This window comes from Schistocerca nitens, chromosome 9 (assembly GCF_023898315.1).
Source record: "Schistocerca nitens isolate TAMUIC-IGC-003100 chromosome 9, iqSchNite1.1, whole genome shotgun sequence".
NCBI classification, from domain to species: domain Eukaryota; kingdom Metazoa; phylum Arthropoda; class Insecta; order Orthoptera; family Acrididae; genus Schistocerca; species Schistocerca nitens.
Genome location: NC_064622.1, coordinates 225,908,002 through 225,931,036, shown reverse-complemented (window position 1 = coordinate 225,931,036; position 23,035 = coordinate 225,908,002). Strand labels below are relative to the sequence as shown.

General features: G+C 38.0%; 1 protein-coding gene across 1 annotated transcript in view; it reads left to right on the top strand.

Annotated features, from left to right (window-relative positions):
• LOC126203001 (G protein pathway suppressor 2) overlaps positions 1–23,035 on the top strand; it is a 132,950-nt gene that overhangs the window by 71,730 nt on the left and 38,185 nt on the right. The window contains exons 5-7 of the mRNA XM_049937199.1: positions 8,206–8,259; positions 12,624–12,839; positions 14,952–15,121. Coding sequence (XP_049793156.1) covers positions 8,206–8,259; positions 12,624–12,839; positions 14,952–15,121 — 440 coding nt within the window. The remainder of the gene's footprint in view (positions 1–8,205; positions 8,260–12,623; positions 12,840–14,951; positions 15,122–23,035) is intronic.

The window sequence follows — 23,035 nt, the reverse complement described above, 5'->3', positions numbered from 1 at the left end:
TATTGAAATGAAATATGTCATTTTAGGCAGAGTGCTCTGCAACAGGGTGGTTCAGTTGTTTCTTAGCCACAGTTTGTCGGTGGCTGTTCATGCGGGACAGCACATAGAATGCAGCACAGTGGTAGCAGCTTGGCTTGTAGATCACATGACTGGTTTCAGAGGTAGCCCTGACTTTGTTCTCATTGTGACTTCACACCAATTTTAGTGACTTTTCACCTTTCGCTATCGTTGACTGTCTCAGATTTCGTCTTGTTTCCTCCTTTTGCATCCATTTCATTCTTCTTGTGATTTTCCCCATGTATTTGGGTGTATTTCTGCCAATTTTTTCATACATAAATTACATAATTTATTTACATAATTTTTTGCATTTTTTCCACCACCTTGTATCTTTGTTCATTCCACCTGCATCAATACAGGACAGTTTCTTTATCCTTGGCCAGAACCAGTCCCACATACTGTTCCTGCATTGTTGCTAGGCTCATAGAATCCCCCCCCCCCCCCCCCTCCATCCCAATGGCCTTACCATCAAATTACCCATCTCCGGCTGAGTTTGGGATGAAGCAAGCTGGGATATTTTTACTTCCCCTCTTGTTTCGCCATCTGACTCCTTAAATTCATTTTTTCATTTTTGAATTAATTAACATTAACATACGTGAGTATAATCCAAATTTTAATAAAATAGAAAGGTTAGCCCTCTGTTTTAAAGAATATAACACCAGATCTAATTTTGTACTGAGTTTTATGTATGTACTTGATTTTCTAATTTATTTTTACTATTACTAGTTAATGATTTTGTTATAGGTGAAATGAGTAATTATTTCTTAACTTAAATTCTATTGTTGATTTATAAACAAATTATTGTTGTTGTTGTTGTTGTTGTTGTCTTCAGTCCTGAGACTGGTTTGGTGCAGCTCTCCATGCTACTCTATACTGTGCAAGCTGCTTTATCTTCCAGTACCTACTGCAACCCACATCCTTCTGAATCTGCTTAGTGTATTCATCTCTTGATCTCCCTCTTCGATTTTTACCCTCCATGCTGCCCTCCAATACTAAATTGATGATCCCTTGATGCCTCAGAACATGTCCTACCAACCAATCCCTTCTTCTAGTCAAGTTGTGCCACAAACTCCTCCCCAATTCTATTCAATACCTCCTCATTAGTTATGTGATCTACCCATCTAATCTTCAGCATTCTTCTGTAGCACCACATTTCAAAAGCTTCTATTCTCTTCTTGTCCAAACTATTTATTGTCCATGTTTCACTTGCATACATGGCTACACTCCATACAAATACTTTCAGAAACGACTTCCTGATACTTAAATCTATTCTCGTTGTTAACAAATTTGTCTTATTCAGAAACGCTTTCCTTGCCATTGCCATTCTACATTTTATATCCTCTCTACTTTGACCATCATCAGTTATTTTGCTCCCCAAATAGCAAAACTCCTTTACTACTTTAAGTGTCTCATTTCCTAATCTAATTCCCTCAGCATCACCCGACTTAATTAAACTACATTCCATTATCCTAGTTTTGCTTTGTTCATGTTCATCTTATATCCTCCTTTCAAGACACTGTCTGTTCCGTTCAGCTGCTCTTCCAAGTCCTTTGCTGTCTCTGACAGAATTACAATGTCATTGGCGAACCGCAAAGTTTTTATTTCTTCTCCATGGATTTTAATACCTACTCCTAACTTTCCTTGTGTTGCCTTTACCGCTTGCTCAATATACAGATTGAATAACATCGGGGATAGGCTACAACCCTGTCTCACTCCCTTCCCAACCACTGTTTCACTTTCATGTCCCTCGACTCTTATAACTGCCATCTGGTTTCTGTACAAATTGTAAATGGCCTTTCGCTCCCTGTATTTTACCCCTGCCACCTTCATAATTTGAAAGAGTATTCCTGTCAGCATTGTCAAAAGCTTTCTCTAAGTCTACAAATGCTAGAAACGTAGGTTTGCCTTTCCTTAATCTGTCTTTTAAGATAAGTTGTAGGGTCAGTATTGCCAGGTTGGCTTCTACCAGTTTTTCAATTCATCTGTAATGAATTCGCATTAGTATTTTGCAGCTGTGACTTATTAAACTGATAGTTCGGTAATTTTCACATCTGTCAACACCTGCTTTCTTTGGGATTGGAATTATTATATTCTTCTTGAAGTCTTAGGGTATTTCGCCTTTCTCACACATCTTGCTCACCAGATGGTAGAGTTTTGTCAGGACTGGCTCTCCAAAGGCTGTCAGTAGTTCTAATGGAATAATGTCTACTCCCGGGGTCTTTTTTCGACTCAGGTCTTTCAGTGCTCTGTCAGACTCTTCCTGTTTCATCTTCATCTACATCCTCTTCCATTTCCATAATGTTGTCCTCAAGTACATTGCCCTTGTATAGACCCTCTATATACTCCTTCCACCTATCTGCTTTCCCTTCTTTGCTTAAAACTGGGTTTCCATCTGAGCTCTTGATATTCATACAAGTGGTTCTCTTTTCTCCAAAGGTCTCTTTAATTTTCCTGTATGCAGTAGCTATCTTACCCCTACTGAGATATGCCTCTACATCCTTACATTTGTTCTCTAGCCATGCCTGCTTAGCCATTTTGCACTTCCTGTCGATCTCATTTTTGAGACGTTTGTATTCCTTTTTGCCTGCTTCATTTACTGCATTTTTTTATTTTCTCCTTTCATCAATTAAATTCAATATTTCTTCTGTTACCCAAGGATTTCTACTAGCCCTCGTCTTTTTACCTACTTGATCCTCTGCTGCCTTCATTACTTCATTCCTCAAAGCTACCCATTCTTCTTCTACTGTATTTCTTTCCCCCATTCCTGTCAATTGTTCCCTTATTCTCTCCCTGAAACTCTGTACAACCTCTGGTTTAGTCGGTTTATCCAGGTCCCATCTCCTTAAATTCCCACCTTTTTGCATTTTCTTCAGTTTTAATCTACAGTTCATAACCAATAGATTGTGGTCAGAGTCCACATCTGCCTCTGGAAATGTCTTACAATTTAAAACCTGGTACTTAAATCTCTGTCTTACCATTATATAATCTATCTGATACCTTGTAGTATCTACGGGCTTTTTCCATGTATACAACCTTCTTTCATGATTCTTGAACCAAGTGTTAGCTATGATTAAGTTGTGCTCTGTGCAAAATTCTACCAGGCGGCTTCCTCTTTCATTCCTTACTCCCATTCCATATTCACCTTCTATGTTTCCTTCTCTTCCTTTTCCTACTATTGAATTCCAGTCACCCATAACTATTAAATTTTCATCTCCATTCACTATCTGAATAATTTATTTTATCTCATCATACATTTCATCAATTTCTTCGTCATCTGCAGAGCTAGTTGGCCTATAAACTTGTACTACTGTGGTAGGTGTCGGATTTTTGTTTATCTTGGCCACAGTAATGCGTTCACTATGCTGTTTGCAGTAGTTTACCCGCACTCCTGTTTTTTTATTCATTATTAAACCTACTCCTGCATTACCCCTATTTGATTTTGTATTTATAACCGTGTATTCACCTGACCAAAAGTCTTCCTCCTGCCACCAAACTTCACTAATGCCCACTATATCTAACTTTAACCTATCCATTTCCCTTTTTAAATTTTCTAACCTACCTGCCCAATTAAGGAATCTGACATTCCACGCTCCGATCCGTAAAATGCCAGTTTTCTTTCTCCTGATAACGATGTCCTCTTGAGTAGTCCCCGTCTGGAGATCCGAATGGGGGACTATATTACCACCGGGATATTTTACCCATGAGGATGCATTCATCATTTAACCATGCAGTAAAGCTGCATACCCTCAGGAAAAATTACGGCTGTAGTTTCCCCTTGCTTTCAGCTGTTCGCAGTACCAGCACAGCAAGGCCATTTTGGTTAGTGTTACAAGGCCAGATCAGTCAATCATCCAGACTGTTGCCCCCACAACTACTGAAAAGGCTGCTGCCCGTCTTCAGGAACCACACATTTGATTGGCCTCTCAACAAATTCCCCCCACCCTCCCCACCCACCGTTGTGGTTGCACATACGGTACGGCTATCCGTATTGCTGAGGCACGCAAGCCTCCCCACCAACGGCGAGGTCCATGGTTCATATATAAATTCTATAATAATTATAAATGTTTGGAAGGTTAAACACTAGCATTCTTTAAGTATTTATTTGGCTCTGTTTGAAAACATGTTAGCAAAGTCAGCCCTTCTTTAATTCCAAAGTAATTAACAGTTTTGCCAAAAGTATTGTTTGTGTAACAATATTTGTTAACTTTTAGCAGAATTTCAGTCGGTTCATGGTAGAACAACATATTTGTTAATTTCGGGATTTAAACAAAAAATTCGGCCCAAAAACAAAAAATTCGGCCCAACTCTTGTTGTAGAAGGAAAGTATATTCAGCTAATTTAGTGAATAAGTTTTAATTGTAATTTTTGTAAATTTAACTTCAAACAATGTGTAGTTTCAGTAGCTATTATTGTGATGATATATAAGGGCTACATTTTTAGTCCCGAGACAGCCAGTCCATGGCTGAGTTTCAAATGAGAAACCTGTATTGTTTAGATCAACAACAATGCATCTACTGTGAAATAAGTGTAACACAATTAGGCTGTGTGTTAAAACAATGACAGTGTGTTTCCATACATAGTTTTTATTCTTCAAGAAATGTGGACTATGTGGTTAGGCTTTTACTGCTGGTAGATGTTCAACAGGTAACTATTGTAGCAGTATGTGGATGTTTGCTTGCAACCTATTTATGAGGCTTATTGAGAGTTAAACAATAGTGCACTGGCCATATAAGTGTGTATTATTTGGGTGGTGGTGAGGGGGGGGGGGGGGGGGGGTGAAAAGTGAAAGTAAAGTACTGTGAAACGCAAATGTGTGCGTGTTGGCTACATTATTTAAAGTAGTCAGTGTTGTACTTCCACAACCCATTTTTCAGCCAGTGTAGCATTGCAGTATGTTGACACTGAGGATAAAAAAAAAAAAAAAAAACGAGGAAATCAAGCAGGCAAATGCTACAAAGTGTGAGTGGGAGCATTATTGTGTTGCAATTTCCACAAGAGGTTTTGCGACAGGTCTTGTTGTTTTCTTCAGACTGCTGCATGCAAGTGGCACATAACTTCTTTATTGACTGTACAGCCATAAGGCAGGAACTCACGATGCACCAACCCATTTCAATTGAAGAAAAAAGTGAGAAGAACCTTCAAATGTGGTCAAACTTGTCGAATTTGTTTCTGTCTTAGCTCTTCAGGCAGTTTTCGTTGGGATGATTGGGCTTTGGTTTTGTTGTCATACCTGTATACCTGTTTTTCAACACCTGTCATAACCTTCTTGTGAGTTTCTAGATCATTGCTGATTTCACTTAGCGGTTCCTGAGTGATGTCTACGCAATGTTGTTTTTGGTCAAAATTCAACAATTTTGAAACAGACTTTGCTCCTACATGTTTCATGCCCAAAACATCTGAAAAAATTGCTTGGCATGTGCTAAAGGATATACCGACATCACCGGCAAACCCTCTGATGATGATTTGGTGATTTTCCAGAACCATTTTCTTTCCTACTTCCGCAATGCCTTTAGTAATTGATGTGCCAGGGTATCCAGGGCAGTCATTGTCTTCAAAATCTTCTCAACTCTCTTTGAAACATTTATACCACTCGTAAACTCTTGTCTTACTCATAGTAGATTTGCCAAAAGCCAGAGTCAACATTTCGAATGCAGTACTGCACTTTATTCCATTTTCAATCAAAATTTAATGCAGTTTCTTTTATCCATCTTTTTCAAAACTAAAAATTTGCCAAGCACTCTAAAACATGTATAACCTTTTCGACTGTCAACAATAAGCAAACAAACAAATATATAGCTGAAATTGCTGACTCACTTCATGAGCATATGTACCAACAAAATAAAAAAAATTTGGAAATCGGAGGTATAAGGCCCTCAAAATTAAAAAAAAAAAAAAAAAAAAAAAACTGTACTTTTTGATCACACCTCGTATGTAAAAATTTAGATGGTAGCAGTCTGACTGTAAGCAATAATGCTGTGCTAAACATGTGTGAACTGTTTTTGTGACAGAGACCATACACTATTTTAAGGTAATTGGTGCTGTTATCCAGATCTAGTCAGAAAAATAATTAACAAATCAGTGAATGTAGCAGAAACTGTATGACATGATAGAAAAACAATGCATGTTGATATTTTGAAGCAGCTCAGTAAGTGGGGAACAAAACATTCTCTGCTTTAAGTGGAAGAATGTTTGCTTACTGTCTACGAAACATAACACAGCTGACTTGATAGGTACAAATAAACTAAGAAGGGAATGTCGGAAACCAAGGGAGGAAGTCAGCAACCAAACTTTATACTTGAGTCTCAGAGAATTGGAGAAGTGAATTTGGAAGGCAATTTCACTTCTGTTTGCACTGATGTAGTGCACCATAAAGGCTACTGAAAAATCTTTTTCTGTAATACGGACAAATATATATTCTACACCTACATTGTACACTATAATCTCACAGGTCACAAAAAGCAAACATTCTGACTTCCGTCTAATCAGTGCTGTTTCCAAAACATGCAATGGAAGGATCGCGCACTGTATAATCACCACTGCATTTAAAAGCAAAATACTCTGCTCATTTTTCAGAACATATAACTGGAAAGTAGCATTTAGCAATTGGAAACAGTGTGCTATGGCAAAGGAAATTGAGTGGACCTGGATGGCAAGCAGAAAATGCTGAGTCCTTTTGTGTTTACCAGTATGGTTAGAAACTTATAACACATTAAACTATTTTGAGCATACACAGATGATAAGTGCAAATTTTCAAAAATAATACTTCCAAATTTTAATGCAGTGTATTTAATAAGTGACTACACATTTCCAAACTAACTTCTCATTTGATATCTGATTCACTGGACAACTGTGACGCAGTTAAACTTGGTGTAAATGGGTAACACAATAATTCATCGCTGAATCATGTTCTGTATTCTCCAGATAAGAAATCCCAACTGTTATTAGTCAAGTTTCTTGAAGCTTTGTGTCATTTCTCTTTTGTCTCTGCTGCATACCGATAGTCGTTCCTTTGGCCTTCCCTTTTTGTTCCGCATATCTTCTTTAGATCCACGAGAGGGGGCTACATGGTGTTCATCTATTGTCACAAGTTCTGTCGTACTGTGGTGTATGCAAAGACAGGTGGAATCCAATTTCTACACATTGCTCTCCATGTATTTCCGGGTTTTGTCTTGAAAGAACTGCTTAATTAATTGTCATCTTCTGTCCCTTTTTTAAATCCCTTAGTTCCTCTGTTGGTTTTGTAGCTGTTAATAAATAAATAGATTGGGGTGTGTGAACTTTACTGATATATTTAATGAATTAATGTGTTTTGTGTAGGTTATCGTGTGACTTTTGTATGTATTATTTTTTTCAATTTTAGTTCAGAAATTTTTTAAAGATGTTATATATATTTGTATAGATACACAGTTAAAAGTAGAAGATTGTGTTAGGCAGTTACATCAGCGTTAATTAGATTGAAAATATTTTGCATGTGTATCTAAATGATATGAGGTTCTACCTGTATTCCAGTTTTGAAACTCTTATTTAAATCTATTCAAACAATGGAAACTCCAGATAGGAATATCAACAATACAGGAAAAGACAGATTGATACTTACCGTAAAGAAGATACGTCAAGTTGCAGACAGGCACAATTAAAAGATACTCACATATAGCTTTTGGCCAGAGCCTTTGTCAGTAAAACACACACACACACACACACACACACACACACACACGCACACACAAGCAAGCAAACACACGTCATGCAAACATGACTGCCAACTCCAGCATCGCAGGCATTTCAGTCCAAGATGCTGGAGACAGCGGTCTTGTGTGCATGAGGCGTGCTTGCTTTTTTATGTGTGTGTGTGTGTGTGTGTGTGTGTGTGTGTGTTTTACTGACAAAGGCTGTGGCTGCTAACTGTATGTGAGTGTCTTTTTAACTGTGCCTGACTGCAACTTGATGTGTCTTGTTTATTGTAGCAAACTGTCTTTTCCTACATTATTAGCATCTAGGTCATTGCCAGCTGACTCTTTTTCAAACAAGGTAAAATGATTTTAGAATAACTGTTGGGAACAAAGCATATAAGTTTTCATTACATAGCTGTCTTCATTTTCTTGCTTGTTGCCATTCACATTTTAAATATAAATTATCGTGTTTTTGCAGAAGTAGATGATGGCCGTAGGGGACATGAGTATGTTCGTGCTGTTTTGTGGAATAGTAAGTACAGAAATCATTGAACTTTACTTTTTGTGTTTAAGCTTATGAAATTTTTATTATAATGCAGTATTTGAGATTGTGTGTGTTGAATTTTTAAGTTTTTATCCATGTCATCTGCAGTCAGCATTATGCTAAATTTCCAATTGAAACATATGGTTTATATGCTGCAGTTGTAGCCTATTCCTGAATATCCTCACTGATAGTGTTATTCATGATAAAAGTCCAGTAGTTATCATGCAATACCATTATTTTATGATTGTGAGGTGAAAATCGCAAGGAAGTCAAACGTGAATAAGGAAACCTGTAATTATAGATAGATCGTACACTTGAATATGCTGTCTGTAGTGGATCTTTGGTCTTGGGTACTTTTGATGTTTTATTTCTGTAAATGTTGTATATGGTGGTACTATTTTGGAAATAAGCTATAAGACCTGCCAACCTTATGGGCTGTGGAAAACTGACTAAAAATGTTACATGAGGGTAGATGTGATATGGCTAACAGAAATAAACCCTCCCTAACTGCTTAATGCACTTGTTGATTATAGCATGTTGTTGACCTGTATAACCTTCTAAAATATTGTACTAATAATTAAGATTTTATTTATTTCTGGAAGCGAATCTTATTCGCCAATTTCAGTATTATTATTTGCAGATTTCAGTGCTGAGTTTCCTCATTTTTTATTTTATTTTCCAACAACTTCCTGTTTGGCTTTTGTTCAATACTTTGGCCATATTTTATAGTTTTTAAGGGTAATATTGAAAATGAAAATATTTTGATCATTTGCATTGGATTTATTAGATGTTGTGTATCACATTTCTGTACATCACACTCAGAAATAAAATAATCATTGATGTCAGCAAAAGAAAGGAAAAAAATAAAAATTTAAACCAGATAGCTTGTCTATGAAACTTTCTACAGTTTCTCAACTAGCAATGTGGCCAAAATTCTTAAATTCCTTCCCAAGAGGTTGTCTGTTGCTCTGTCAACAAGTCTTTATATTGGGAAGATAGCCACATGCATTTGAACATGAAAGCTAAATCACTCACAGTGGCTTAATTGTGCCCGATTGTGCTTTAGTGTGTTTCATCTCCTGCGGCCATTTTACAGCATCAGTGTTTCCTGGTAGCTTGGAAAGTATCTTTTTGACTGTATTCAGAAGTTTATATCCCTTCATAACATTCACCCTGTGGAGGTCTGTTTTTTAGTACATGTAATAGAATCATTGTCCTGTCATCATTGATACAGTGTCCACCCTGATAGCTGAGTGGTCAGCATGACGGATTGCCGTCGTATGGGCCTGGGTTCGATTCCCGGCTGTGTCAGAGAATTTTCTCCACTCAGGGACTGGGTGTTGTGTTGTCTTCATCATCATTTCATCCCCATCCGGCACACACTGTGTCCAATGTGGTGTCGAATGTAATAAGACCTGCACCACAGCAACCGGACCTGCTGCCCCGCAAGGGGCTCTCCCGGCCAATGACTCCAAATGCTCATTTCCATTTCCATTGATACAGTCCAACCTTATCCTACTCAACAACAAGAATGGACATAGACTTGCTTGGTTTTGTGCCTGTGTAAGCAGAAGGTTTGCTCTGAAGGTGCAGCCAGGTGTGCTTCAGTATCTCCTTTGTTTGTGTCTGCCAAAGCACTTATTAATTATTTTTAAAATCCTGTTTATTTCATCACAAAAAATTCATTTTATCACAATAGTGCAACAATTTTCAAATTATTTTGGCTTAAAGTTCATACAGTGTAGGACAGATGGGAGGGAAATGGCTCTTCATCATCTCAGATCATCTGTGATAATCTATCATGAATTTTTTCCATGATGCTAAGCCATCTGATCATCTGTGATTCGTGAAAACTCTAGACAGAATCAGACACAGGTATCTCTATCCAGCAATATGTTAAACACTATGTGAGCAAGTGTAGGGAATGTCAGCAATTGAAGCACGTGGTCCCAGTTACTTCCAGGGCATCTGGAACCAGTTCCACCTTGCAGCAGCACCATACCTCCAAATTGGAATTAACCTCTTGATGAGGTTCCCAAAGTAGACAATTGGGAATTGATGGATAAAAGTCTGCATTGACTACCTTATTGCCAGTATTATCCAGTCTTATTGAGGGACGATGTCAGGTTTGAACTGGTGACCCACAGCACCCCAGCGTGCAATGCTAATGGCTATACCACACTGCACACAGTTCAGCTCACTGCATTGCTGATGGTAAATGACAAGAAAGAACATTGCATTGAACTATTCTGTTATTCTCAGCATTGCTCTTCACATTTTATACTCAAAAAATGGAAAATCCAGGATGGAATTATGACAATGTTATGAAAAGGATAGTTTGCTACTACCATGTAGCAGAGATGTTGAGTTGCAGACAGGCACAACAAAATGACTGCTAACCATATAGCAGAGATGCTGAGTCGCAATAGGCACAACAAAAAGATTCTATTGCTGACAAAGGCCTTAATGGCCAAAAGCTGTAATTGTGTGAATTCTTTTTGTTGTGCCTATCACGACTCAGCAATCTACCCTTTTCATAATATTAACATCTTATACTCACCACCTCCATGCAACAGATTGCTTTTCTTCTGTTTCTCAAATATCCACGAAAAGCTATTTTTTATCTGAGAAACACAGCACTCTATTAAGTGTCACAGCCACACTAAAATGCACATCATTAACGGTGATGAGAAGACAAGGCAAAGTAAGTATTAAACACTACCAGTTAGTCACTACCAATTAGTCCAAAGCTGCAGTCAAATTTCATTACCAACACAGTACAATAGAACCTCAGTCACATAATCAAATCAGAACTACATGAGAGCAGCTTGTGAGAGATATCACAGAACATTGTTTGGAGGCAAACAGGACCGATGTTGAGAGTGACCAAAATGGCTTGTCAACATTGTTGGTTCAGTATTTATGTAAGGCATGTGGTCATATGTGATACATTTGCTGTGAGGTGTCTTGGTTGTTAGGGACTTGTCCATATAGGCAGTGCTGCTTGAAGTTTAGACACACATAAAAGTAGTGCAACCAGAAGGAAACTAGCTCCTATTTTTATTTATGTGCTGTTGGACTTCGAAACACAGCCCAGGCAAAATTTTCCGTCCCCTATTTGCTGGTGCATCCACTCAGAATCAGTTTGTGCGAAGCAGAATATGGTTCATATTAGTAATAATGACGATGATTATAATTATATTGTAAGAAATACTGAAAATGTAGAAACAGAATACATACATGTTATGTAAATGTTCAGTAATACACCACTTATGCCAGTTAATGTTGTGCTAGTAGTATTTGTTATAAGCTTAAGTGCTCCATAGCTCTGCCACATGATGTGGGTATAAACAGATATTGTGTGCAAGATGGCTTTCTGGCCAGAGTGGCTCTGGTTTAAAAGTAACAAAGTCTGTACATTAACAGTTGGTGGAAGAAAATACCGTAGGTTTTGGTGTAATATAATACTGTTTGTAAAAGTTATGTTCAGATATTAAAATTACATGCAGATTGAGGTTAGAGTAAGATAGTTTAGCACTCTCTATTTCTTTTAACCATATGGCCTCTCTCTATAGCTGAGGCACAGATACTCAATTTTGCATTAATTTCAGTCATTTTGGTTAGGCAGTGACAAAACCAAACAGTGTGCCAACAAACCAGACTTTATACGCACGTCTATTAGGTGTGCCATGTCTTGTGCCACAGTGACAACATGCTTCCTACTAATGCCCCAGTCATATTAGTTTCATATAAGTGAGAAATTGAGTCCAAAACATATTGATTTTTCTTGAGTGTTTATGCATCTATCTTGTGACTTGGGAACCTGCAGAGGTATATGTGCATTTACACCTTGATCTTGCATCTTTGTAGCTTCACTTTCTGCATGCAATATGTGTGTTCTTTCTTTCCTTGTTCTTCACATTAACACCTTTGAGAGAAAGTGTGGTTTCTGATGGATCACAATAAGAGGTGCTGTTATATGTGCTGTCGGTTGACTAAATGTAACTGTACTAGTTGAGTACACTCTTATTGGTATGTTTTTGCCATATGTAATATTATTCCTTCTTGTTTGGACTTTCTAAATAACAAATTCGGTTGCTATGTTTTTCTAGATTTGTATTGTAAGTAGTGTTTTCTGTGTGTCTCTGATTGTTTCCTAATTAGAAGATATGCTACTAAATAATACACACAAGATGCCCATATATTGAAAATTTTTACGTAGGTCTCTTTGGTTTCAAAAAAGTTCTCTGAAAAGATTTAAAAGTAAGACTCTAGGAAACAGTCCCAGTTCCCAGTTAAAATAGAAGATATTGGAGTGCTGTAGCTGATTGCTGATCACTCCATGTCTGCAGAGGGAACACAGTATGCCAACTCTCAGCCTTTCTACCCTCCTGCGGTGACGACAGTCAGCTATGCTCCATCTCCTGGCAGTGGACAGACTGTGTATACTTACACTTCACAGTATCCGCAGCCAGCAGCCCCACCACGTGACGAGGGAAAACAGCCTCAGCAACAGCACAGCATCTATCTTGGACAACCACGTACCAGTGTGGCACCACATAGCCAAGGTATGATTGCTTTTGCAGTGTCTTTATTTCAGGGACAGAATTTTGTATGAGATTCCGTACTGTCAGAAAATACGCAGGCGAAACAAGACAAAATAATGAGGAAACGTAGAAAATGCTTTGCTAAGTCTTTGATCTCATTGAAGACAAGCAGGGTGTTAAGTACAAGGGAGCTATATTTACAAGTATAGGACAGAATTTTTTTCTGTTGGGTGTTTGTTAAATCCTCTGTGTTAAGGAAATACTCATTCAGGCAATGGTATCAAAACAAGTAGCCGTAAATAACAAATATATTTTAAAACATTAGAGAACGTAACTTGTGAAAATACACGATTATTAGGAAATGAAACAGGAAGCCACAAGTCTATGGAAGTTAACTTTGAATTTTTCATGATAAGGATCTGGTAGAGAGCATGCTTTGGGAGACAAAATAAAATATATTGCACGTTTATACCACTATAATTTATGGACTGTGGAAATTGCTATTTCATATTTAAATTGTAGTCATACAATCTGATAAAGTAGTAGCATTGTTTCTGAAGTTTTGTTATAAACTGTAGTTTAATTTTCTTCTGTATGAGTTATTTTGTTAAGAGACTGATGGTCTGTGGTTTCTGTGATATATCATTAGATATTGTTATGGACTTTTTGTTTGAAGTCTTGTAGACTAGGTTACTTTCTGATGGGAAGATTCTTTAAAAGAATCCCTGGACGACTGATCCAACAGTTTTGGATTTCCAGTTTATTTATTATTGTTACACATTCTTAGTAAAGAAGTTTTTGCTTTTTGCAATTTCTTACAATTTTTAATCTCAGTATTATTATTGTAATTACTTATTTATTTCATTAAACTTTCTTGTAATCTTCTTCTTTTGCCGACAGTTTGCTGCAGGGAGGTACATGTGAGACTTTCTCATAACAATCTTCAACATATATTATGTTGCGTGTTTGCTGAAGTCATAACACCATTCACTGTTATTTTGTTGGAGTTGGAAACCTCCACAGGGCAAGTTTAAATTTCCCTCTCAGTAGGGAAAAAGGAAATGAATTAAAATGAGTATCATTACTAGTAACTGTGCTACATATTTTTTAAAGTTATTGTTGTTGGTGTAGCAATTAATATAAAAAAAACTTCAACCAGAAAATATTCAAGGCAAGGGAGACTGGATGCCTGTAGTAAAATTGTGCCAGAGTAAGGGCTAAGTGTTTTGATAAACTGTGACTTACTTTATTAACCATGTTCCAGTGGAAGTTATACTGAAGAGGTAAAAATGTTACATGTAAAAAAGTTACATGAGAGAAATGATAGCAACAAATTAGTATTAGATACAGTAAATTAAAAGTGGAAGACTGGTTTAGAAAGACAAAGATGTTGACCAGAATTCTTTCACAAAGGGTTCTGCTGCACAAAAACATTGCAACACATTGGAGAAATGATATGAAATGGATGATGTTTGTACTTTCTGTAACTAACAGTGATTCAAGTAAGCTATTGAAGTTCTGAATTAAATTGATCAAATCACTGCCAAAGGATCTGTATTTTTTGAAACTATTAGCCCATCTGTTCAGCATAAAATTGACTTAAAGGTGTCGGTTGCATTTTTTGAAGTATTTTTGCCAAACTTCTGCCATATGACTTCATTTTTAATTGCTATTGTATCTTGGTGGAAATTAGACTGAAAAGCTGTTGAGTATGTGATTCCTACATGTATCCATTTAATGATTTGTTCTGCAAATAGGCAAGCTATGGAAGAAGTATTATGTGCTGTAGTGTGTTGAAGAGTTGGTGTAAAATGGTAAACTTGTTGGAATATAGTGTCACTAGATTGTTGGAGATACCCCCAGTGTAACACTCCAAAACGCATACTGGACATTATTCTGAACTATAAACAACATAGGCCACATTGGAGACCTAAAGACAGCCAACAGCACGTGGGCTGTAACTGGTCACATTGCCTGCTAAGATTTCTTGGGCTGAATGATATAATGTAAATTTCAATAATGTCCGTAGAGAGACCTTGCATTGTTATGTCTTTCAAGTTCAACAGAGCCATGATTTCATATACTAAATAAATTTGATTGCAGATTTTCTGATTATGTTGTAATTTCCAACAGCATACATGGCACCATTGCACCAACCAATGGAACATAGTTCTCAGAAAGGGGCAGCAGCTTTTCAGACTGCACAGGAGGCTGCTGACAAATATTACCAGGTGCCATCCATCAGACCTGCAACACATGTTCCAATACATGGTGGTGCTATTCCTATACAGCAGCCACCACAGGTGAGAAATAATAATTTGATAATGTATGATGACTCATTATTGTCCTTTGCTAATAATGTTTATGAATTACATATTTCTTTCCCAAAAGGTTTTGAAAACAGGTTTACTAGATCATAGTTGTGTAGTACATGCTGTATACCATTAAATTGACTGATTTATATGAAGAAATACACTCACCTTTGTAGCCAAGGTTCTTATGCTATTGCAGTATTGAACAATGGAAACTCCACATAGGAATATCAACTATCTAGGGAAAGATAGATTGCCACTTGCCATTAAGAAGACACATTAAGTTACTTGCAGACAGGCACAATTAAGACACTTACACAAAGCTTTTGGCCACAGTCTTCATTAGAAGAAGAGAAACAGAGAATCGGACACCATTGATACAAACAAGCAAGCACACCTCACACATGCTGCGTGACTGCCAACTCTGGCAACTCAGGCTTTTCTGACCTTAGAGGAGTTAGCAGTCATGGGTGCATGAGGCGTGCTTGCTTGTTTTAATGAATGGTGTGTGTTTCTCTTTTGCTGATGAAGGCAGTGGCCAAAAGCATTGTGAATGTGTCTTTTAATTGTGGCTGTCTGTAACTTAACATGTCTTCTTTATGGTAAGTAGCTACCTATCTTTTCCTATTACAGTATTGTTCAGTTTGAGGGTTGCTGGTGGGTAAAAAAAAATTTCATCACAAGAATTTACCTGGTGATCAGGGATATGTTGTCATATGATTTCTGAAGACCAAAGTGTCAGCACATAGTTTGGGCTAAATCCCAGACTTCCCCAAAGCCTCCCGTAGAGTTAAGACTTGTGAACTAATGTGGGGCCCCTTTGCATTATTTGAAAGGGTAAGGTAATTGTTGACACTCCTGTCATCCTCTCCCTTCATGTTATTTCTGTTGTCATCCTTAATGACACAAACGCAACACTAGTTGCACAAGCCATTCATGATAGTCATGCACATAACAGTTATACATATGCAAAATCATTTGCAAGGCAGACATATGTATTGTCAACTGACACCACAATAATTTTTCCAAGAGAACATAGTGGGATATGTCTGCACTCAGTTATAAGTGTGAGAGTACAGTATTAAGAAATAAATCAGTTTAATAGCTTGTCTGATTTGTGTGAAGTTGCTCGGTTAATATTTCTGACACTTTTACTGCAACTATAAAAGTCATATACTTTACAGGTACGAACTTACATCCATATAAATGAAGCTGTTTGCCAGTTGCACAACACTTACTATTCATTGCGGTGTTGAGATGGTCCTGCTTATCAAACAAGATCTACATCAACACATCCACCTCTCCACTGTTAACAGAAAGAATTGCAAATGACTTAGTGAGGTGGTGCAGTTATTAACACACTTGACTGATGTTCAGGAGGACCACGATTCAAGTTCTTGCACAGTGATCCTGATTTTTGCTTGTCTTCGTACTGTTTTATTCCTACTGACATTCGATGTGATTGAAGAAATTAAAAGAGGCACAAAAGGCAGACAGTTCACATCACAGGTTATGTCAGAGTAAAGGGAATATTTTAGGCCATTGTGGAAAGGGAGACGTGAGTGAGGAGATACTGATGTAACCCACGATCAGTGTTGCCAACACAACTTGCAACTAAACAAACACTGTTTTTTTGCATTGTTTCATAAATTTTATTATGATTACTGCACAACCTTGGTTTTGGGTTATAAGCCCATTTTCAAGTACATTACTGATTCCAAAGATGATAAAGGTAAAATAAACATGATGATAAGACAAAGATGCATCTCGACTTCTTAATGTCTCGATCTTTGGCTTAATGTAAAGTTACTTCAGTGACCTTTTTTTGACAAATTATGTATGGAGTTACACAATTCAGCAATTACATGATTAAACATATCTAGGAATAAAGTTATGCATGAGGCTAGAACTTTTTGTCTACTACAGCTTGCAATGTTTAGCTTCACTGCACAGTTTTGATGCAGTTACTGCTAGATTGTGGCTGCAACAGAACAGGACTGTCAATGTGAAATTCCTAAAGTACTGGATTATGCAGTACAAACAGGCACAGAAGCTATAAATCATAGTTTGTGTGAGAATTTCGTTGTTCTGCTCTTATGTAGCAATTTCACCAACACTCATAACATGAACTGACATAACCCAATTGCAAATCCATAAACAAACAAGAAAGAAATTTCAACACTTTATATCATATAAAAGATGTATTAGGAAGCAAAGTTGGTTTCGGTACTATTAATACTGTACAGCACGTTAATTGAAAAGATTGTCACCTATGCTAGTCATGTACAAGGTAACTGAGCCATTTTCCATCACTCTACTGCCACAAATTTTGCCTTAGTCCATTAGCGCCGGAATTAATTTTTTCATGATTTTTAAAAAAATTGCATTATTATGTCTGTAAAAGGCATAAATTACACAACAGAGTTGTTTCGACGAAAGTCATTACCGCCATTAGTGAGATATTTGATGTTGCCATATGGCAACACTTGGTGCTTTCACTACCTAAATTTATATGGATTACAACTTCAACTGAAATAAGTTGGTTATTGAAATAAGATTACATATGAAAGTTTGGTTCAAATTTATTATTCAGTCTTCATCATACAACTGATACTTTATAACACAGTACAATTCATAATCAAAAGTCAAACCTTGAACTCAGCATTATTTTACATGAAATGGAATAAAACAGTCAATACACAATCCCACATTACACTTTGAACACATTGTTCTCACAATAGATTTACAGTCCTTGCGTGCACACCTTTTCTTCTTCTTTCCTTCTGTGTGCTGGACGAGGTGGTCAGTCTTATCAAACCTAATTGAATCTGATATGCGGCTGTCGGAACATGCCCTTGATGCAGATGGTCTCCCGGCTCCTTTTGGTAAAGCTTGATGTCTTTGCAAGTACACTGTTGCTACTTCTCTCTTGAAATCAAGCTGAGAAATAGTTTGGTTTCTTGCTGTATTATACAAAATCCAACTGTTTTCTATGGCGACATCTAACATTCATGTAAAGAGACACCAATACCATTTCTTGCTTCTTATTACAATGCGATAGCACGCTAGATTCTGATCCATCTGCTCAGTGCCTCCCATATGTGTATTATATTTGGCTACCAGTTTTGGTCTGGGAATCATATTATTTCGCTTTTTTAGTTGCGAGAATCTCTTGACTTGGCCAACTTCTTGTGCACCACATGAAGAAGAGATCATTGTGACAACTGAGTTGCCCAGCCACCGTACATACAATAATCCATCATTCTTCCTATTCGGATCTGGGGGCTCAACAAACACATCACCTTCAATATCGTCATTATAAAGAATCTCCAGTGCCTCAGCAAACGAGAAACTTCTTCTAAAACAAGAAAATTCATCCTTTCACTGACAAGGGAACCTCCCCATCGTACCCCCCTCAGATTTAGTTATAAGTTGGCACAGTGGATAGGCCTTGAAAAACTGAATACAGATCAATCGAGAAAACAGGAAGAAGTTGTGTGGAACTATGAAAAAATAAACAAAATATACAAACTGAGTAGTACATGTGCAACATTAGCAACATCATGGATAGCGTTAGATCAGGAGCGCCGTGGTCCCATGGTTAGCGTGAGCAGCTGCAGAACGAAAGGTCCTTGGTTCAAGTCTTCTATCAAGTGCAATTTTACTTTCTTTATTTTCGCGGTTCAAGTCTTCCCTCGAGTGAAAAGTTCATTTTCTTTATTTTTGCGGCTCAAGTCTTCCCTAGAGTGAAAAGTTTACTTTCTTTATTTTCACAAAGTTATGATCTGTCCGTTCGTTCATTGACATCTCTATTCACTGCAATAAGTTTAGTGTCTGTGTTTTGCGACTGCACTGCAAAACCGTGCGATTAGTAGACGAAAGGACGTGCCTCTCCAATGGGAACCGAAAACATTTGATCGCAGGGTCATAGGTCAACCGATTCCTCCACAGGAAAACACGTCTGATATATTCTATATGACACTGGTGACGGCATGTGCGTCACGTGACAGGAATATGTTGTCGACCCACCTAACTTGCGCATTTGGCGAATGGGTAAAAAGATTCTTCTACCTTGCCCGATTTAGGTTTTCATGTGGATGTGATAATCACTCCCAAAAAAGTTATGAAAACATAAGAGTTTGTCACATAAACTGCAACAAATGAATGCAACAGTTTCACAGTCGCACGGTTTTCCCTGTCCTCTGTCAAAACATATGTTTTTAATGTTTTCAAATTTTTCCATGTGTAGACCGTCAAACCCTGCATATGTCCAAGCAAATCTGAACATGTCCTGGAATTTTGGAGAGCGAAGTTGATTACGTGTGAGTGCCTGAACTTTCATAACTGAAAATAAAAAATTAAACTTTTCACTCAAGGGAAGACTTGAACAAAGGACCTCTCGTTCCGCAGCTGCTCACACTAACCACGGGACCACGGCGCTCCTGAGCTCACACTATCCTTGATGTTGTCTATCTTGCGCATGGACTACTCAGTTTGTATATTTTGCTTATTTTTTTGATAGTTTCACACAACTTCTTCCTGTTTTCTCGATTGATCTGTGTTCAGTTTTTCAAGGCCTATCCACTGTGCCAACTTATAACTAAATCTCAGGGGGGTGCTATGGGGAGGTTCCCTTGTGAGTACAAGCGCCTAGCATTGCCATATGGCAACACCGATGTTCATACGGCCTAAATGAATGTAATTTATTTCACAGCAAGCAGTAATCTCCAAAGAATATATATTTGAGTATTTAAAACTCAACCATACTAAAAAACCAAATTATATATTGTAAGTTACTGTGTAAAACATACTTACTCGAACTTATACTCCATTTTTCTTCGTCATTCAGCAAACGACGACTTCCAACTCTGCTTACACCGCAGAATTTAAAGGTATTGTTAAAACTGTTGCATTGTAGTGATCTTTACAGTCTTGCAAAACAGAATCCAGTGCTGCCAACACTCTCGCTTGGTTGATGTCGTGGAATCAACGATTTTAAAAAAGTGTTACAAACATTGCCATATGGCAACGCACGGCGCTAATGGGTTAAAACATGAAGTTTTGAGGGTTCTTTCATTTTATCTACACCTCAAAAGTAGCAAGAATTTATAGCCTACATGGTGAAATAAACTGAAAATTGTGAAATGTGATGAAAGCTGCTGGATTACAATATTTGGATGTTTGTTTTGCACCTGCAGCCAAAAGCTGTATAATGTGATGTCACGCTAATGCAGTGACTTCTAGCATATAGAATGATAAACAGCAAACTTACATGGTGGCTTCTTCCAAAGTGTGGCTGATGCGATCAGTGTATAGCAAATGGAGTGATTGCAGCTTCCCCTTAGGTTTAATTTATGTAGTTATACTGCATACACCCTTCACCTCTGTGCATTAATTTTACTTACAGTAGTTGTGCTCAGAGCCTGTCAACAGAATCTGGAAGGTATAGTGCCTATACTGGCTGCAGCCAATGTAGGCTACTCCATTTGCTAAGTGCAACACCAACAATTAACAGGACCTGTTCAGTGAACAGTTGTGCAATGACCTGTTTACATCTTCGTTGCTGTCATCAATGGTGTTTTATGCATTGTGATGGCAGACAGATTGTTATGAATGTAGTGGATTGCTGGGACAGAGAAACAGGCTTAAATTTATTTCATGTTCATTGGTATAAATAAGTACAACATGTGAAGGGAAACTTGTCCACGTATATGTGCTTTCACAAAACCTGCTATGTTTACACTACAGCAAGTGACAAGTTCTAAGTGCAAATGGCATGTGCTGACAATACTGCAGAATGCTCTACTTTGACAACTCAGCACAATGAACAAAGAAAAGTTTACAAGCAGTACACTAGAGATCACTGTGCTTGTGTCACCAGACTATGCTGCAGTGCCATTGGCTACATAAGGAAACCACCCCCCCCTCCCCCCCCCTCCCCCGGCCCTTCCCATCTTATGACTGATTCTGACACCTTTCACATTTTTCAGTTCAGTTCACATGTTCTTTTTTCTGGGTGAGCACAGAGGAAAGATCTCTCAAAAATGCTTGTTGTGACTTATAATTTGTGGTTGTTGCATGTTGGAAAGAGCTCGATTATCTTGTACCCAGATGCCAATTTCAATTTTCTGGTTAGTTTTAACTACTGTTACACATCTGTGATTTTTTTAAGAACCGAAGAAATTCATTACAAAAAATTATTATATATAAATCATAATGTACATTTAATTTCGTTCACTTATATGGATTTTATACAATATATTGGAATGGTTTACAGTATTTAATCATATATGCCAATTACATTTGCTTCTGCTTGTATTTTAGGGGTTTTAACATTTTTTCAATTCTACATTTTCCTCAATTTTGCATTTTTTAACTCAGGATCAAACAAAAATGTAAAGTAGGGGTTTCACTTGTCTTTGTCTGGATATCCTCTGCACCTTCATCGAATCTGGGATTGTGTTACAGATCTTTATGCCTGAATGCCCCATGCCCTTCTTTCCTTGCTCTCCAGCTGTATTTAGAAATACTGATAGGAAAAGTCACAAGTACAGTTGTTTATTCTGTCTCTCTGGTTTTTGTTTTATTGCGTTTTGAAAACCAGCCAGGTATGTGTATTTAATAAATAAATCAGCTTAAATGAACAAGACTGACTGTAATTGAAATTTTATGTGATGTATGTGTTTCTACCTTTCTGCCCTCATTCCATTCATTTGGTCGTTGCTCAAAATTACTTATGGTGTCTGTGTGCTGGAAAAGGTGCTGACCAGCAAAAAGGAGAATGGCATGCAGCGGAGAGCCTGGCAGTGTTGCAGTTGAACTCTTCTGTTAGTGTGATGGAATGGGATGAAGGGAACCTGGACAAACTAGTCCTACAAGATTCTTATGGGGTACTGAAGGACTCCCAAACCCTTCTCCATAAAAAGCTTAAAAACTTACTCTTTATAGTTTTGATGACAATTGTCCTTACAACAATCCTTTGATTTCATAGTGTTTCTGGCCTCAAGCACGTCTTGTACAGAACCAGATCTCCTAAAACTTGTCTCCCCAGTCATCTACTACCCCTCGCATACCCACTGCATGGCCACGTAGAAATGTCCTCCTCATGAATCAGTACCACCCAGGACTGGAAAAACTGTATCATGTTCTTTGCCAGGATTTTGACTACTGTTCTTCGTGCCCTGAAATGAGAAATATCCTCCCCACTGCCCTCCATACTCATCCCATAGTGACAATCGACCAGTCACAGAACCTACACATCATCCTTGTATGTCCCTATTCCACCCCTGTTCCGAACTCCTTGTCCTGTTATAGGTATTTCTAGCCCATAAAGGCCACATCATCTGTGAAAGCAGCTGTGTTGCCTACCAACATAGCTGCAATCTCTGTGTGGCATTCTATGTGAGCCTGCCAAGCAATTACTGCATGGTTGACTTTAATGACTGCTTCACACCCTGTGCCGTATGGACTACCTATCAACTCCAGCATTTCTGAATTGCACAGCTGAGAACTCTGACTACAACAAATCCTTTGTTTCTGTAACACCTCTTACTTTTGGTGGTCCCTCTCCTCCACCTCTCTCTCTGCCCTTCTGTGCTCCCAACCAGTGTAGTGATGTGGTATTGAGCCAGGGCCTGTTGCCGAATTCCATGTGCTCACCAGGACCTGCAATTTTAGCACTTATGTCATACAGTGGGTCGGCACCTACAGGCAGTACGCTGAGGAGGTACCAACATTTTGAGACATTTCGACAGTGTGTTGCAGGGTGCCTACGTGACCTCTGCCACTACAAGACCCACACTGAAACTGGCCATCTGGCCACGCTGGTATTTTGACAGAGGCGGGCTTCTAATTGGCATTCTTCTTTTAAATGGAAAAGTCTTCTCAGGTTATCAGCCAAATCGT